Source organism: Nannobrachium achirus (assembly GCF_963921795.1).
Source record: "Nannobrachium achirus genome assembly, chromosome: 2".
In the NCBI taxonomy this organism is placed as follows: domain Eukaryota; kingdom Metazoa; phylum Chordata; class Actinopteri; order Myctophiformes; family Myctophidae; genus Nannobrachium; species Nannobrachium achirus.
In genome coordinates, this window is record NC_137811.1 from 28,314,621 (window position 1) to 28,334,678 (window position 20,058).

Here is a 20,058-nt window from a genome sequence, read left to right on the forward strand (position 1 = left end):
GCATTTTAATATCCGCCATTACCAGATAATGTATTTTGCGTCTTATCTCCTGAACCATACATGATAATACAGAATATGTGATGTCTACACCTATATTTTGATGGTCAAGGATTCCATTGATATTGTGTACAACATCATACCCTGTCCAGCTGAATAGTTAATGGTCAATTCAGTGATTTGAGAAGGAAATCACAATATTTTGCATCTGTTGCATACATTTGGTTTCATTGTCTTGTTCAAATGTATTTCTTAAGCACATAATATTTCATGTTTTTTGCTAGTATTGATTTCAAGTTTCATGCATGTTTTTTGTTTGACTGATTGATTGATTGTTGTCGTTGTTGTTGATGATGACGATGATTTTTCTAATTTTCTTTTGCATTTTTAATGCCCCTGGCAGCCTTTCTTGCAGCCACAACTTAAGAGCTGAAGAAGAGATTGGCTTGCCTGTGGAAGAATTGACCACAATGGTCTCCAATCAAGTGGGTTCATCCAACCCCAGTCTGTTGGAGATGGCATTCCTGGTGCCACCTCAAAACTTGTCCCCAACAGTGTACTCCTTGGTACACTGCTTTTTTTGAGGTGTTGCACCAGTGCATCCTTAGTTGGGGGTTGCTCTCCTCTTTTTTTCTTTTTGTGAATAACTCAAGACCAAGCTAGCTGGGTGGCATTTGGGACTGTAAAGGGCCATTTATAGTTACGTATGCTTGATTTTGTATACGTTTTGGGTGAGAAACTACGTACGGTAAATCCGTCGCCATGCATAGTAGACATGCACGTTATTTATGTGCTGACCCGCTCTCCGCTCCAATTCTGCTCCCGTTGGGGCCGCGCGCCACATGGAGGTGGTTCTGCACACACGTGTAAAAACCGAAGCATTTAGCCAAAATATGTAGAACCACAGATTTATTTTTTGACCCGCCGTGATGTTATGGTATAAACACGTGGTAAGAGTCTGTACTGGTTCTGCTGTCTGTCGGCAACGTTATCGCGGTAAATGCAACTCCGCGAGGGTACAAATTTAACCACATGGATGCGGACCCGGAGTAATTATAACAAAACACACGTAGGCCTAAACACCCGCTCATATATTGAACATAATTCCCAAGTAATAAATGAGCCGCATCATCATCTCTTCTTGTGACTTGTGTGCCTCGCTGTCTGTGCTGATGACTGTTGATGCGGTGTGTGTGTGTGTGTGTGTGTGCGTGCGTGCGTGCGTGAGGAGTCGAGGCATCCTCTTCAAGTGGTTGTGTAACGACCTCTTTTCCGTTTCTTGATAAAATATATTTATTATTGGGACGTGTAGCCTACACAGTTTGAGAACCGCTGTTAGAGCAGAGTTAAAGTAATTTTCATCACTACTGCGCCTATGTTTGACAACGGTGGCCGTGGGTACTTCTTGCTACGGATACATCTTGTACGTTCAGTCCGTCCAGTTGGGAGCTGTCCGTAAGGGTCCGTATATGGATCTAAATCATCCGGAGTATGGAGGCTTGGGAGACAGACCGGATCAACCGGACGAAATTTCTCTCACCCTCCATTGCTTATGTATTCCTGCAGTTCTTATGTACTACTATGCATGGTACTTAACACGCCATGAGATTGCCAAAACTCTGTGTCCACTCCTGACAAATCCATGGCTCTTCCTGTGTTCCATGCCTTCGCTGGCTGTGACACAGTATCTGCATTTGCAACCAGGGGAAAGAAGAAAGCATGGGGAAACCTGGAATGCCTTTGACAACAGAGGCCTTTAAACTGCTGCTGGGGATTGTTTCCTGTTGTTTACTCACTTGTGTGTTTATGGGTGTCTGTATATGTGCACTGTCCTTGTTTTTGTTTTTTGTTTTATGTTGGGAGTGAACCAAGACAAATTCCTATCAACTTGTTGACATGGCAATAAAGTTATTGAATCTTGAATCTTGAATCTTCATGGCTCTGTCAAAGGCTTCAGAAAACAATTCCACAGCAAGCCATTTCCATTGTGGAACACTTCACAATTCTCTCCTACGATCGCACCAGCAGCCAACTTGACATCAATCAAGCTCATCTTGAGTTATTCACAAAAAAAGGAAGAGTGATGGAGCATATACCCCCAACTAAGGATGCACTGGTGCAGCACCTCAAAAGAGCAGTGTACCAAGGAGTACACTGTTGGGGACAAGCATTTGAGGTTGCACCAGATATACCATCTCCAACAGACTGGGGTTGGACGTACCCACTTAATTGGAGACCATTGTGGTCAATTCTTCCACAGGCAAGCCAAGCTCTTGAGCTTCTTGAGTTGTGGCTGCAAGAAAGGCTGCAAATGAATGCAAAAAAGCTAGCCTAGTAAACTGACTCCTCCCATCTCCTCCCATCTTCTGTTCGAATCGCATTCGAATGAAGGCAGGAAGAGAGACTGGTTTACGAGGCTACAAAAAAGCCTCCTTATAGTGCACAGCATAGTGTCAATGTGGAGGAGGCTGTGAAGGAGACAGTGAAGATTGAATAATAGATTAATTGTCATCAACAACGACAACAATCAATCAGTCAAACAAAAAAACCTGCATGAAACATGAAATCAATACTAGGAAAAAATATGAAATGAAATATACTGTATGTGCTTAAGAAATCAATTAGAAAAAGACAATGAAACCAAAATGTTCTAACAACAAAACCATCTATTTCTGAAATAAAATCTTTTAAATAAACCTTTGTCTGCATACATTATTTAAAGCTAATTTGTTATTGTCATATTGAATATTGCTCTGCTCTCACTGTATTATCAGGGGCAAAGCTAAAACTCTACACAAGTATGCAACAGACACGAAATATTGTGATATATCACTGAATTGACCATTAACTATTCAGCTGAACAGTTAATGATGTTGTACACATTATGAATGGTATCCTTGACCATCAAAACATAGGTGTAGACATCACATATTCTGTATTATCATGTATGGTTCAGGAGATAAGACGCAAAATATATTATCTGGTAATGGTGGATATTAAAATGGTCACCATGGCCACCAGGGGGCGTTTTTGCGATGGCTCCATATCTGACAATGTTCAGGGTCCCAAAATGTACAAGTGTGCCAAGTTTCATACTTTTATGAAAAAGTGAAAAAGTTCGTACAAAACCAGCAGACTACCTCAAAACATCACCGAATTGACCATTAAAAAATTCACCTGGACAGTTTATGATGTTGTACATGATATCAATGGAATCCTTGACCATCAAAACATAGGTCTAGACATCATCTATTCTGTATTATCATGTTTAGTTCAGGAGTTATGATGTAAAATACATTAATTGGTGATGGCGGAAAGTAAAATGGCTGCCATGGCCACCAGGGGGCGTTTTTGCGATGGCTCCATATCTGAAAACGTTCAGGGCCTCAAACTGTACAAGTGTACCAATTTTCACGCTTGTATGAAAAAGTGAACGATTCACCTAAAATCTGGTCATTATCCTACGGACTATACCCAAAATAGACATTAAAGCAAGCAAAATTATACACATTTTCAGCACAATTTTTCATTGGATGTTATATTGTTTTATTTGTAAAGTAGACCACCTGAAGGCTGAAGGAAGGTCAAACCTAGTGTTATACTGTAAGTGGAAACAGTAATGGTAAATTCTATAGCTACTTGAGCTGCTCATTGTCAACAGGAACCATCTTGTTTTAGAATGGAAATGCCTTGAGAAATGGTCAATATACAATTCTGTTCATTCAGCTACAATCTGATGTATCTAATATATGTATTGATGCGAGATGCACTTTTGCAGCTGTACAACATTACCTGTCCTAGTATGATGCTAGGGGTTCCGTTGATGCCTGCAGACCTGATTAATTTCCTGGAAGAGGGTTTTCCGTCCACCCACACTTGTCCCAGTTGAGTCGTGTTATCCCAGGTGGCACATAAGTTGTGCCAGGTGTTAAGTGTGTACTGCTGCCTGTCAAAATCCATATTTGGACCTCCAACATGCAGAGCGATCTGAGTCGTGCTCCTAGCGAAGATGAGGAATGCATTGAAATCGGAGGGAAGGCCAGGGAGAAGAGGGCGTGGTTCCTGGTGAGGTCTGTAAAGGACCTGAAGGCAGATGTATAATTATCATTATTAAGTTCAGTATAGTGTTCTGGTTAGTCAGTTGTCAGTAGGCTATAATCTTAACATACAGCGTCTGAATCTGGATATGTCCATCAGGTGTGTGTGTGTGTGTGTGTGTGTGTGTGTGTGTGTGTGTGTGTGTGTGTGTGTGTGTGTGTGTGTGTGCGCGCGCGCGCGCCCGTCATATCATGAATGTAACGTCCAATCAGTGTACAAATGTCGAAGGAGCATGGTGTGGTTTTAAAACCAAATTGACCGATGCTCTAGACGACGTGGCCCCCTTGAAAACCACCAGGGTTAAAGCCCGCCAAGAGCCATGGTATAACTCAGATATTGCCGAATCAGCTAAACTCAGAGACAAAAAGTACGATTAAAAACGAAAGTGCTGCAAAAAGCTTAGAAAAAAATGCAACCCTGACCTCAAAATCCAAATCAAGCATCTTACTGCTCAGTGCAAGAAGCTTAGAAACCAGACGAACGCCCTAGTTAGATCCGCCAAAAAAAACTACATCGACGACAAAATCGACGAATACAAAAACAAACCACGAGACCTATGGAAGTTGCTTAACAACCAATTAGGCTTAAAACCTAAAACCATATGCCACAGCATAAACATCAAAACGGACGCCGCTCTCATTTCTGACAAATGTGAAGTGGCTACCCATCTTAACAAAACCTTTACCACCATGGCCCGTTCACTGGTCGAAAGACTGGTCGCCCATCTGGGCGGTATGGTGTAAAATTTGTTAAGAAATTCTACAATAAACTGGGCGTCAGAAAAGACAGTTTTAAACTTGCCACAGTGACAACTGATGAAGTGTTCAAAAAACTGAGCGCCCTACCTCAACACAAGGCCACTGGCCTTGATAAAATTCCAGCTATATTTCTCAGAGATTCAGCCGCCACCATTGCTCCAATCATTACCCACATAATTAACCTTTCCATTGAACAGGGTCATGTCCCACAGGACTTCAAACTAGCAAAAGTAACCCCCCTGCATAAAAAAGGTAGCAAACTAGACCCTGGAAACTACCACCCCGTTTCCATTCTTAGCTCCATATCCAAAGTCGTGGAGAAAATAGTCTACGAACAGATTGCAAAATATCTCGATGAGAATAATCTGATTTACGAGTTCCAATCTGGATTCAGAAAATCTCATTCCACTGACACATGCCTTCTCTATTTGACTGACCAAATTAAACGCGAAGCGGATGACAGCAAATATAGCGGCATGGTCATGATCGACCTCCAGAAGGCATTTGACGCCGTAGATCATTCTATTCTGATTGAGAAACTAAAAGCCATTGGTCTTGACAGCGCAGCAGTGAGCTGGATGCAATCTTACCTGGTGGGGAGGGAACAGGTGGTGGAGATTAACGGTACCCTGTCCCCCCCCCCCCCCCCCTGTCCCCCCCCAGTAAGCTGTGGTGTTCCTCAAGGTAGCATACTGGGGCCTCTGTTGTTCCTAATATACGTGAACGACATGGCATCTGCTTGCGACTGCAACCTGTTCCTGTTCGCGGATGACTCGGCTCTCCTAGTCTCGGGCAAGGACCACTTGCAGGTTGAAAAGACACTTTACTCTGAACTAAGCAAGATCTGCACATGGCTTAACGACAACAAATTATCAATTCACCTGGGAAAAACTGAGTCCATCCTCTTTGGATCAAATCATAACCTCAAAAAAGTCGATAACTTCACAATCAAAGTGGGTGACAAGGTCATAACACGAAAAAACGAAATCTCTTACTTAGGATGCATCCTTGAAGCTAATCTTTCCAGCGAAAAGATGACTTCTAAAGTAATAAATAAAATCAACCAACGAACTCGTTTCCTACAGAGGATCGCCCCAATGGTCAATCTCATTCCACTGACACATGCCTTCTCTATTTGACTGACCAAATTAAACGCGAAGCGGATGACAGCAAATATAGCGGCATGGTCATGATCGACCTCCAGAAGGCATTTGACGCCGTAGATCATTCTATTCTGATTGAGAAACTAAAAGCCATTGGTCTTGACAGCGCAGCAGTGAGCTGGATGCAATCTTACCTGGTGGGGAGGGAACAGGTGGTGGAGATTAACGGTACCCTGTTCCCCCCCCCCCCCCCCCCCCCCAGTAAGCTGTGGTGTTCCTCAAGGTAGCATACTGGGGCCTCTGTTGTTCCTAATATACGTGAACGACATGGCATCTGCTTGCGACTGCAACCTGTTCCTGTTCGCGGATGACTCGGCTCTCCTAGTCTCGGGCAAGGACCACTTGCAGGTTGAAAAGACACTTTACTCTGAACTAAGCAAGATCTGCACATGGCTTAACGACAACAAATTATCAATTCACCTGGGAAAAACTGAGTCCATCCTCTTTGGATCAAATCATAACCTCAAAAAAGTCGATAACTTCACAATCAAAGTGGGTGACAAGGTCATAACACGAAAAAACGAAATCTCTTACTTAGGATGCATCCTTGAAGCTAATCTTTCCAGCGAAAAGATGACTTCTAAAGTAATAAATAAAATCAACCAACGAACTCGTTTCCTACAGAGGATCGCCCCAATGGTCAATTTCAACACACTGAAGACCATAGCTGGTGCAATAATCCAGCCCCTTTTTAACTACGGAGTTCACGTATGGTATCGTGACGCCCCACAAGCCCTTCAACCTAAACTCCAAACAGCCCAAAATAAACTAATTAGGGTCCTGCTTAACCTTCCCTATCAGACTCACCTCACCGCTACTCACCAGTTAAGAGTGGGGTGGCTCAGAGTAGATGACAGAGTACAGCAACTTGCAATGGGCCTGGTGTACAAGATACACTACACCACTATGATACCCAAGTACCTGTCAAAATACTTTATAAACATTAAGGATGTCCATAATTACAACACCAGAGGCAGCGCTACAGATCACTTCCAACCCAGAGTCAAAACCAACAAAGGGTCAAACTCGTTTTTCTGCTATACCACCAAAATGTGGAAAGCCTTACCGAAGGCCATAAAGGAGTGTGGATCACTAGCATCCTTTAAAATTGCCCTGAAAAACCACTTACAGGCAGCAGCCGTTCGCAACTGGTAAAAAAACTAACCTAGCCCAACCCTACCCTCCCCTGCCCCTTCTTTGTATATACTGTTTGTTTAGACTTACAGTTTTCTTTTTTGGTTTTTCTTTACATATCTACTGCATAGTACTGTGTTCTATTTGTCTGTCATTCAATGTTATATGAGATACTTTAATGGTTTCCAGTGGAAATAAGCTTAGTCTTTTCATGGATCTCCTTTTAGTAGACCTTGTACCAGTGAACTGTACCGTCATGAAACTGTACCTTTTCCTATGCAAACTTCTAATAAAGTCTTCAATCAATCAATCAATCATCCCAAATCACTTTCACTTGTTAGGGGACACCAAGTTGCACCCAGACGTCCCTGGCTTTGAGTCCGAGGAACACACTTTTCTGGTTCCAGTTCTATGGCACATTTCATCCGTTGTTTCTACAGTAGGCTGTCTTTACCGCTTCATGTTTGTGTGATATACAGTAGGAACTTCACATTTACTGTACATGCATGCAAACTTCTATAAGGTTGCTCCTAGATTAGCTCAACTATGAACTTACCTCAGGCAAACAGTCACAGCTGCGAAGGAGTCTTGAGACGTCATTAATTTCACGCTATGTGTGTTGGTCTGCAGTGGGAAGGTGAACATTTTACCTGTAAGGTCTAAACAGAAAATGACAGATGATTAAAACAAATTGCATCTGAGATGAAAAAAACAACAACAACGTAACGGGGCTGCTCTTAAATGATGCCGTCTGTGCTTTTACACTTTTGGCTCAATAGACATTATGCATAATAAGATGTCAAACTAATATGAAACAATACTTTTTTATAACACCTAGAATAGACCTTGCTATACAATCTGCATGAATGAATGCATACTGTAAAATTATCAAGGTTCAATCAACACAGCCTGGGGGTCCGCAATCACAATAAGATCGCAAACCTAAAGTTAGCTCTGCTCTAACCAAAGTTACAAGCCCTTGCTTGCATCAAAATCACCATGGTGTAAGGTAACTAAGTACATTCATTTAAGTGCTGTACTTCTACTCCACTACATCTCAGATCCAAATGTTGTAATTTTACTCCACCTCATTTATTTGAAAACATGAATTCACTGTTAAAATACAGTGTTTAAAATACAGTGTATGTTTTTACAAACCATACTTTCCATTCCGTGGCCAACATGCGCTGAGCATCTATGTCATTTAACATTTTTGTGTTGGCTATTAAAAAATAGCAGATATACAGAAAATACAGAAAATATTACTGGATTTTGTTTGATTTATGCAGAATGGTCTCAGATCCAGCTGCTCTGTTTACGTTGTTGCTTCTGCTAGCCCCGCACCAGGCACGTGCACACATAGACATCAAAGGGGGCTTGAGCCCCTGCCCTTTTATCCCTCTGTAAAAAGTGCCCTCTTCAGACTATGAATGCATTTTTATTTTATTTTTTTGGTAAAAGAAATGCAAATGTCCCCTTTCCATACCATAACTGAAGGCTGCATTCAAGAGAATTTTCCATCAAAATGCCCTTTTAGAAATGTCAGCCCCTGCCTCTCTAACATTCTCTGCACGTCCCTGCCCCACATCCCTCTGCACGCCGTTATGGGGAGATTTATCAATTTTTATTGAGATTTATACATTACACTCTTGTTTTCAAACACACTTACTTTGATGAGTGATATTTTTGGTTCCCTTTATGACAGAAAGCTCAAACTTATGTCACAGGCTGGGGAAGAGTGTAATTAAACATTACATTATATAAAAGCAAATTCTCTGGACTATCGGGCCTGGCAGAGAGGGACATTGGCATTTTCTCTGGACTATCGGGGGAGGCGGTAAATGAGTTAAGATGCATGCAAACTGAGTTTGTGACCGTCTGAGACCTTTGTCCACCAGGACTAAAGTGACAACAGGAAGTCTAGATTGTGCACAAATCATTTGAGAATACAATTAGCTTTCTTCCCAGTTTGGTCAAAATCTAATATAGGCCCAAGTAAAGCTCTAGAATGTCTAGATCATACATGGGCAACTGGCAGTCCGGGGGCCACATGCAGCCCACAGGTTTGTACCGGAATACTGATATCAGCTGTTACAATTCCAAACATGACCTGGGGAGAGCATTATACTGTAAAATACCTTTCAAGGTTGATTTTTTGGGGGTCCAGCACAGGTTATATCAAGAATTGTGCATATAGAGTATACCTGTTTTCATGAGATTTAAAAATGTTTGCTTACAAGAGGGAACATTTACGTTAAACTGGTTCTTGCTATTCTGTCATGCCATATTTCCTGTGTAATTAGCCTTCTGTGATTTGTGACCAGAAAGAGATGTGACGTTTAGTTGTTTTTGCAAAAAGGCAACGTCTAAGTACTACAGCAGGTGGTTGTACAGATAACACCTTAATGACCCAAGGGTCAGAAGCTGAAACACTTCAAGGAGTGCCTTTTACCATCAATTTAATAACACTCAACCTGAGCTAAGTTGAAGAGTGATGGATGAACGATATAGTGACATGGAATGATATAGTGACATGTTACTTGGTGTAAAGACAAAAGAAACGTGATTACAGTTTAATGGTTTTTAATCACATTGGACATTCAAGATCCACGGTTTAGATAATCGGTATCGAGATGATCACTTTTACACACATTCAGAGAACATGAGACCATCTTCCACTCGCTGGGTCTAATAGTTGAGATTCATTAAACAGCACAGTATTCGTCCAGCACCACCTCTCCTGCAAGCTGATACCCGCAAGCCCTCCAGTTGATCAAATTCCCTGGTTTGAAGCTGCGATTGTCCATGTACTTCTTGATCTCACAGGGCTTGAGCTCAGAGTTCCACACGTGGACATCAGTCATCATCCCAACAAAGCACTGAGAAGCAGCAAACCCACCACCCACATGGTCTTGGTCCTGTAAGCATGGAAGATACTGTAATGTTAGAGGGAGCAGTAACGATGAGGTTTCATGTACCCTTGCCATTTTTCATTGGAGACATGCAACCACCTAGTTTTACTGTAAGGAAACCAAAGGTAAATTCTAAAGCTGCTTGAGCAACTAATTGAAAAACAGGAACTATTGATTTGGAATGGAAATAACTTGAGGCAGTAACGCAAACATTGTGAATAGACAATGTTCATAAAAAAAAAAGACAGTGTTCATTAAAAAGAAAAAAAAAAGAAAAGAAAAAAAGTTTAAGTTACCCATATAACGGTTATTGTATCACAGCTATGATCTGATATATGGAATAAAACATTTATAGATTGAAGATTCACTTATGCAGCCGTAAAAGACTACCTGTCCCAGTATGATGCTTGGGTCTCCATAGATGGCTGAAGAAGGGATTAATTTCTTCAAAGAGGGTTTTCCATCCAACCACACTTGTCCCAGGCGAGTTTTGCTATTCCAGGTTGCGCACACACTGTGCCAGGTGTTCACTGTGTACTCAAAGTAAAAATTCGCATTGTGATGTGAAACATGCAGAACAATCTCAGTCGGGCTCTTAACGAAGATGAGGAATGCGTTGGCAGCATGGGCATCACCGGGAACAGCCAGGGAGAACAGGGCATGGTTCCTGGTTAGGTCTGTAAAGGCCCTGAAGGCAGATGTATAATATTCTTAAGGTCAGTAACATTCTGGTTAGTCAGTTGAACTTTCAGTATACAGTAATCCTAACATTCAGAGTCTGAGTCTGGATATCTCCACCAGGTGCCCCCGTGTGCCTACACACAGCACACAGGGGCAACTCCAACACAGTTTGACCGATAGATGTCAAACTTTGCATATAGCCAGGGACCCACAAGCTCAGAATGGGAGAGGACCTGTGATGTCATGCCGTACTTTTTATTTTATCTATTAGTTTGGTCATTAAGGTCCACAGAATGAGAGGCCTGCTCTGCCGGAAACATCGCGAAAAAGAGTTATGGCCATTTGTATATTCACTGTCCCATCGACTTCACTATACAGGAAAAGAAAACTATGAAAAAAGAAAATAGATGTGCTGTAAGTAGCATGTGAGGGGTCAAACTAGGGGTTCTTCATGATTCTGAAGCCATTGCAAGCATTCGTTTTGCATGAGAAACATTCCTAGGGCAAAATATCGGCCCCACAAAACTCTGAAAAGTGATGATTTTTGTGATGGCTCATCACTTTACATTTTTGGGGGGCCGAAATTTAGCCCAAGGAATATTTTTCTTAATAAATGCTTGCAATGGATTCAGAATTATGAAGAACCCCTAGTTTGACCCATCACATGTTACTTAAAGCAGATTTATTTCTTGTTTTAATATTTCTTTTCCTGTATAGTGGAGTCAATGGGACAGTGAATATACAAATGGCCATAACCTTTTTTCACGATGTTTCTGGCAGAGCGGGCTCTCAATTCTGTGGACCTTAATGACCAAACTAATAGATAAACAGAAATAAAAAGTATGGCATGACAGGTTCAACCCCATTCCTTGAGCTTTTGGGCTTGTGGGTCCCTGACCAATACTTCGCAGCAGGCAAACGAAGAACCTCTAACCATTTTTAAAAATGTGTTTCCATGTCAGCACTGACGCTAAAACAAGCCACTTGGCATTTTTTGCCTCAACTGTTGAACCATAGGTCATAGAATCAAATACATCCCTGGGTCCATCACTCATTGATGGACCTATAAACCAATGTGATGATAAGAGCCAAAAGCCATTTCATGTACACCCATATGCCCCGAATTGTAAAACTCACTGTTCCATATACATACGCAACGTCCAATCATCCCAAATCACACGGTTCCTGCAGAAGGCCGTCTTTACCGTTTCATGTTTGTGTGATATAACTAAGGTTACACCTATATCTCAACTATGAACTTACCTCAGGCAAACGGTCACAGCTGCGATGGAGTTTTGATGCCGTGGCACATGCATTGGCCCGAATGACCCCCCTGACCCGGGTGGCATCAATGTCACGGCATATGTGTTGGTCTGTTTTGCAAAGGTGAACATTTTACCTGTAAGGTCTAAACAGAAAATGACAAATTAAAACCAAAATTTGCATCTGAGAAGAAAAAACTAGGCTGCTCTAAATGTTGCCGTATGTGCCTTTACACTTTGGGCACAATAGTCAAAATGTAAATATAATATAAAACACTTTTGAACAGCTAGACCTTGCTATATAAGCTGGGAATGCATGAATGCATACTGAAAAAAAGCACATCTACAGTGATTTGGTGGTGGACTGCATGCCTCCTATAATGTTTCCACCCGACAGCAATGTAGGCTTTTTTAAATGCATTATACGTTAATGGATGGCACTGGCATCAAGAGGAAAGAAGAGTAACTCAAATTAATGGTAAGTGATATTAAGTTAAAATATTTCAAGTGTTGAATAGCTCTATATACTGAGAATTGCTAGAGTGTGCCAAGTAGGGGTCTCCCAGTCTCTCCAGCTCTTTAGTAAACAAAACATTCTTACCATTCAGGACAAAGAACTCATACAGGAGAGACAAATAAATGGGCAGACCATATAGGAACTGGAGTTTATAAATTGGTAAACCACCTGAAGTTGTAATTTTCTGTTTAAAGAGCTGAAGAGAGCCTGGTTACTGAACAAACACTATGGCAATGATTACCAATCACTATCACAGCTGCGAGGATGATGAGGATATGTCTAGACAGAGGAGACGCTCTATGTACAAGCAAATATGTTGTTTCGTAAATGTCACCATTGTACTACTGATGTTAAGGTAAACCTGTTTAGAGCTTACTGCACCCCTCTATATACACTGCACCTCTGTGGGAAGTATAAGAAAGAAGGAAGTATAAGAAAGAGCTTATGGAAAAAGCTGCAAGTAGCCTACAATGACTTCCTTCACATTAAAAAAACAGGAGCACAAGGGCCAGTGAGCTCTTCATTACTTTGGATCTCACCACCTTCATGGCTCTATTGAGGAACCTGACTTATAAGTTCATGTGCAGACTGGATCGCTCCTTGAATGGATTAATTGGTCAGATGACAGACCCTGGACATAGCTCTGTCAGGTACGTCTACCACTGGAGGCATGAGTGCCTCTTTAGCTCCAGTGTAATAAAGTTTATATACTATAGAGCTTTGTCTTTAATCTAAAAAACAAACATCTTATTCTACATTTAAGTAAATCAAATCTATCCATCAATTTGTTCCACTGTGGTTCTATGTGCCCGTCTTCCTGTATGGCTGTGGGTCTAGAATGTTAAACTGCAACCAAAATCTTATAATTAAGTGTACCTTCTGTATGTGTGTGAGTATGATGATGAGACATATAATCAGCATCACATGCCACCAACATCACAAATGGCAGGAGGAACTTCATCTGGCATGAAAGAATACAAATAGATATCATGAATAGATTTAAATTAGCATTACTGCCTGCAGGCTTCTATGAATAGCAGACCACAAATGACTTGCTTTGACTGCAAGTAAAAGGTGTAGGCCTATTAATTATAACTAATAAACAATCACAGTAGCCTAACAAACTATTCTGCTCGTGTCTTGACCTTACCTTGTGCTGCTGATCTGTGTGACTGTCAGGTTGCTGTGTGAGATTGTAGACTCATCGCCTCTCTTATATTTCCTCTGGGTGGAGACTGTGGATCAGCAGGTTCCTTTTTCCTTGTTCGTCTCGTTTCTTCCTTTAGATATGGTTTCTTCCTTTAGATATACGTGAACTACTCCTTTATCCTTTCCATTGATGACTAGTTACTTATTGTGAAATAGAGAAATCACGCTTTGTATTATCAATAAACATTTTGTCACCATTCAAACACCCCTGCCAGGTGGTATGTTCCAATTACCTTCCCAACTATAAAAGGAGCACTGGAGTCATGTGTGACTCTTTTAGGAGGATCAGACCAATGACAGGAGGTGGCAAGTATGTGTTTGGGTAGCAATGAGCCTCGGACCGCTGTTAAATAAATGTGTATGTTTTAAACCAACTATTGCCTGAGTCATTTGTAACCTGAATTAACCTTAATGTATGTGGAATTAAATATATATAAAATGCAAACTATGTCAAGATGATAAATGCAAACTCCTAATACACGTGTGGCTAGCATACTAGCATTACAATGTTTGGTGCTGGCCATCAGGCTGTAACAAAAGGATAAATGGTGAGATCGTTATTAAAAGATTGTCAATACACTGCAACATAAAATCATGGTAATGAGCAGTATGATGAGAATGCATATCAGAAATAATAAATATGTAGGCAATCAGGAAAAACTAAACATAATTGAACATAAAAAATGAGTGGGAATGGCAGTCTGTCTTTCAGTGGCGTCAGTTCAGAAAAAGCTAAGGTATGGCAACATGACTGATTTTTTCCCCTGTTTCTACGGTTTATTGGGCTGGATATGGCAGCCTGGAACGGTTTTTCAAGTGCAGCTACACTTGGCATGTTAGTAGCCTAAATGTGCCACAATACCTTGTTAAAGTTTTTGTAAAATGTAGTAGTTATTTTACTGTAATTTAACAACATCCTAATACAGATAGACAAAGAGACATTCATGGATTTATATTTAAAGGTAACTTTTATTGTCCCCCCTGCCTGGACCCAGGGTATGGCAGCTGCATACCCCTGCCATACCCAATTGACGCCCCTGCTGTCTTTACAAGTCTCTGCTTGTTAAATGTTAAAATTACTGAATCTGTTAAATGTATCACTCTTCATCACACATAACAACTTGGTAATGGTTGTAATTGAACTCGTCTTCAAGCATCACTGCCAACTAAGTAACTTTTTGAAAGCAGTAAACTATATGAAGTTACACGTTTAAAGTAACTTGCCCAATGGTGCCCTCTCACTACATTAATTGCCATCAAAGGCATTTTAAAATATAGGTGTCTATAGCGACAAATTATAAATAAGCCTTTAGACCAGAAACCAAATGAGGTGACAAGGTGGCATTGTGTTAACGCTTGCTGATCTCATTTATTCAACTTGCCTTTTCCCTGTTTAAATGTCCTCCTACAAAACCAGTATATTTGTTTCTCTTCACATACAAGAAACTATTGTATTTTATAGTGTTCATCAGAGCAAAAAAAATGGTAAATGTTGAAACCATGTCAGTGAGTCAGTCACACCTCATATCACGCTCCATATATGGCCATTAATGTATTAGTGAATTCATCCGAAGCCCCCTGCTTTCCATCAGACAGGGTCTGATTCGATCCTCCGATGGGGCCCACGCCAAAGCATTAACCATATTCATTCTTTATGTTAATTCCATTTACTTTTCTATAATTCTATTTCTTGCAATAAATATCATTGCATTCATTTAGTGTGGTGAAGTCTTAAGTTGAAATGCCTAAGTAAATTACAAAATTCATTGTAGTTATTTTGTACTGTATCTCTGTATATTGTGATTGTTATTTGATATGTGAAAAACAATTAAAAAATATATATATGATAAAAAAAAGAACTTGAGAAAATATGCAGTACTTTTCCTTTTTTGTTTTATGGCCAACCCGTGTCAGCCCAGGGCCATTAGAATCTCGCCAACTTCCCACAGGCTTTAAGGCACAGACTGACTTTCTCATCTAATTTCTTGAAGCTGTGATGAACCTCTTTAAGATGCATGCAAACTATGAGTTTGTGACTGTCTGAGACCTTTGTCCACCGGGACTTAAGTGACAAGAGGAAGTCTAGATTGTGCACTTATCATTTGAGAATACAATTTGCTTTAACAGTTTGGTAAAAAATCATAGATATGCCTAAGTAAATCTCTAGACAATAACGAATAGCACTGGAAATGCCTGGCTGGCATAGAGATACAAAAGGGACTCTTAAGAAGTAAATTCATCAATATATTTCCCTATATATTGCGTTCCCTCATTGGGTGCACACAGCTGGGTTGACAAGGGGGAAATGTGCGAAATGTGCGTTAAGCAAGGGAGAGCATTATAGGCCTTCTGTGTGAATTACCTTTCAAGGTTGTTTGGGGGTCCAGCACAAGTTTTCAAGAATTGTGATCATGCATGTGCATATACAGTATAGCTCTTCATGAAATGTAAAAATTTCCATACCGCCAGGTATGCAGCCGTCTGCATTAAAACCTTGCATTATAGTCACACTGGGTCATTAGCACTTTGCTTATTACAAAAGGGACTTAAACTTGAAAGTGGTTCTTGCTTAGGTTTGTTCAGACCTGAATGATTGCATGCACTCAAACCTAGGAGAGTACTATACTGTCATTTATGTCATGCTACATTTCCTGTGTTATTAGCCTGTGATTTAATAACTTTTAGAAACAAATGTGATGTTTAGTTTTTGCAAATGGCAACTAATGCCTAAGAATACTACAGCAGTTGGTTGTACAGATAACACTTTAATGACTAGGGTCAGAAGCTGAACCTTTAGAGTGCAGACATCCAGGTGCCTTTTACTATCACTTGAACAATCAACCTGAGCCAATTTGAAGAGTGACATAATGTGAAAGTGTATATAAATGGCCCTTTTGGTTACTTGGTGTAAAGACACGAAAGAAACATGTTTACAGTTTAATAGCTTTTAATCCCATTGGACATTCAGAGCCACAGTTTGGATATTCAGACTTGAGAAGATCATTCAGAGAACAGACAATCTTCCACTCGTTGGGTCTAATAGTCGATTCATTAAGCACAGCCTTTTTGATTCTCTTCCAGCACCACATTATTTCCTACAATCCCAAACTCCAGAGCCCTCCAGTTGATCACATTCCCTGGGGTGAAGTTGAGATCGTCCGCATACCTCTGGATCTCACAGGGCGAGAGGGTATAGTTCCACATGTGGACCTCAGTCATCATCCCAACAAAGGACTGAGATGTAACAAACCCACCACCCACAGAGTCCTGGTCCTGCAAGCATGGAAGAGAATCAATCTTAGAGGGAGCATTAATATGGTTTCATGTACCCAAAATAGACATTAAAGCAAACCATACTACATTTCTACCATTTTTCATTGGATGTTCTATAGCCTAGTTTTATTTGTAAAGACCACCTGAAGGCAGGTAAAACCTAGTGTTAAAGTTATTGTAAGGAAACTAATGGTAAATTCTACAGCTACTTGAACAGCCAATAGAAAATAGGAATATTGATTTAGAATAGAAATAACTTTAGGCAATAACTCAAACATTGTGAATATACAATGTTCATTCAAAAATATATATTTTATGTTATTAGTTACCCATGTATCTGTTATTGTATCACAGCTATGATCTGATATATGGAATAAAATATTTAGAGACAAGATTTACTTTTGCAGCTATACAACACTACCTGTCCTAGTATGATGCTTGGGGTTCCGCTGATGACTGCAGAAGTGATTAATTTCCTGGAAGAGGGTTTTCCATCCACCCACATTTGTCCCAGTCCAGTTGTGCTATTCCAGGTGGAACACAAGTGGCGCCAGGTGTTAACTGTGTACTGTTGCACGTCAAAATTTGCATTTGGTCTTCCAACATGCTGACCGATCAGAGTCGTGCTCCTAACGAAGATGAGGAATGCGTTGGCAGCGTTGGCATTACCGGGGACGGCCAGGGAGAACAAGGCATGGTTCCTGGTGAGGTCTGTAAAGGACCTGAAGGCAGATGTATAATAGTTTAACCCTTTGATGGTTTGCACATTTTAAGTCCATATTTCTCATTGAAAACAATAAATCTATAATGGTCAAATACTTTTTTGAAAACATGCTTTACCAAACAGTAGATGTGTCCGTTGATGGTAAAGGTAGTGCAAGTAAAACTAAAGTATTAAAAACATACTATTTACTATGAATAATTACAACTTCTACTCATTCATTGTTATTATGATACATTGAATGTTTTGTCATTATAATATATGCTGAAATAGTTCTAAAAGTAAGATTTTATTCTTGTTTAAAAAAATATGCTCTACCAAACGGTTGAGATGTCTGTTAGTGGTAAAAGAGTAGTGTCCAATCAACATACACAATACAACTGTTCACCTATTCAACCATAATTATCAAATTTCAACATATTATCTAAAGTTCATCATCTGATATTTGTTTTGTCACTAATATGTCAAGAAAATGAAACAATATTTTTGAATTTGCCATTATCCAATCTTCAGATAGGTCCCCAAAATACATGAAAATTAGGCATTTCCGCACCTTTTTTTTCGCTTTAATGTAAGTAATCAACTGGAGAAGTTTCATTTTTATAGCTATCAGTTAAAAATGTTACCCTATTAAATGCACCTTTAACATTAACGGCATGTCTACCATTTGGTAGAGGCTTATATTTTAATTACTGGAGGGTGTATTGTAAAAAAAAAAAACTATTCGTTGTTGTTATTAATGCCTAAGGGAATAGAAAATGCAAAGAAATATTTTTTTGACAGCTTCTTTCTTGGTGCGACCTTCAAAGGGTTAAAGTTCAGTATAGTGTTCTGGTTAGACAGTTGAACTTTCAGTATAATCATAACATTCAGACGCTGAATCTGGACATCTCCAGCCGTGTGCCTACTGTATGTACAGCTAATGTCCAACACAGTTTCATACGTGTCAAAGGAGCCCCTGCCAATCATTTTTAAAAATGTGTTTCCATAGCAGCACTGACTAAAACAAGCCACTTTACAGATGAACCATTGTTCGAATAAGCAAATCCAAATCCATTCACTTGGATCATAATTCAACGTCCTATATCAGCCATGTCATTTCTGCCACACATTTGCAGCTATTCCTACAGCTTTCTTTGGTCTAAAACAAAGCTGTACAAATTACTGCATCTCTGGAGTCATGCTATGAATATTTTATCATTCAGATTTTCTATTGCATGATAGGATTCCCTTCTAATCTTTGCAGGAGGAGCCCATTAAAAAAAAAGAAAGAAAAAGAAAAAGAGAAAGACCAACCTAACCCAAACTTGAAATCACCTGGATGGAGCTATAAACCAAAAGCCATTTCAATGTTCTGTGCCATAGATCATGAACGCAACATCCAATCATTCCAAATCACTTTCACACCGTTTCTGCAGAAGGCCATTTTTACCGTTTCATGTTTGTGTGATATACAGTGTAGGAACATTAGCTCAACTATGAACTTGCCTCAGGCAAACAGTCACAGCTGCGAAGGAGGTTTGAGACATCATTGCCCTCAACGTCACGGAGTCTGTGTTGGTCCCCTGTCCAAAGGTGAACATTTTACCTGTGAGGTCTAAACAGAAAATGACAAATTAAAACAAGGCTGCGCCAAATGATGCCATGTGCTATTACAATTTTGGCTCATTAGACCTGCATAATAAATACTTTTGAACACCTAGACCTTGCTATACAAGCTGGGACATTTGAATGCATACTGTAAAAAATGTTTAACCAATATTGTGGTAATACAATAACCAGCTCATCTACAGTGATTTGCTGGCGACTGCCGACCATTTCATTAACTAGGGTCAGGTCACTGGTTTACAATATCAATAAAGTTATTTGAGCCAGACAGACCACCGGCTTGGACACTAGGAGCTATATTTGTCCATGCCTTACCCCCTTTTAATACTTAAAAAAATCAAACCTCGGTTCGAAGTGGAGCGGTGAATCTGTGTGTGTGTGTGTGTGTGTGTGTGTGTGTGTGTGTGTGTGTGTGTGTGTGTGTGTGTGTGTGTGCCTGCACAACAGCACCCCTCCTTTAACTTGTGTGGCCACTCAAGGTATTGCCAGGCTACAGACATACCCAGCCAGCCAGCCACATAGCCAGCCAGCCACAGACATATCTGTCTATTGGGAGCGCTTTCACCGCTCCAAAAAGCTGATCTACAGCTACACATTGTGAGCTTGTAGATCAGCCATTTTAAATATATATTTGTTTTCTTCAAAAAGGCAAGAGTTGAGGGATAAGGGGTAAGGCATGGACAAAAATTGGGCCCTAGAAGTACACCATCATTATTGTAGTTCAG

General features: G+C 40.3%; 1 protein-coding gene across 1 annotated transcript; it reads right to left on the reverse strand.

Moving 5' to 3' along the window:
* Window positions 1-9,855: 9,855 nt before the first annotated feature.
* LOC308297373 (C-reactive protein-like) lies at window positions 9,856-12,059 on the reverse strand (the record flags this gene model as incomplete). The annotated part of the gene is made up of 3 exons (XM_080740785.1): window positions 9,856-10,068; window positions 10,453-10,750; window positions 12,007-12,059. 3 exons carry the CDS (start codon window positions 12,057-12,059, stop codon window positions 9,856-9,858), a joined length of 564 nt encoding a protein of 187 aa, XP_080596911.1.
* Between the last annotated feature and the right edge of the window lie 7,999 nt (window positions 12,060-20,058).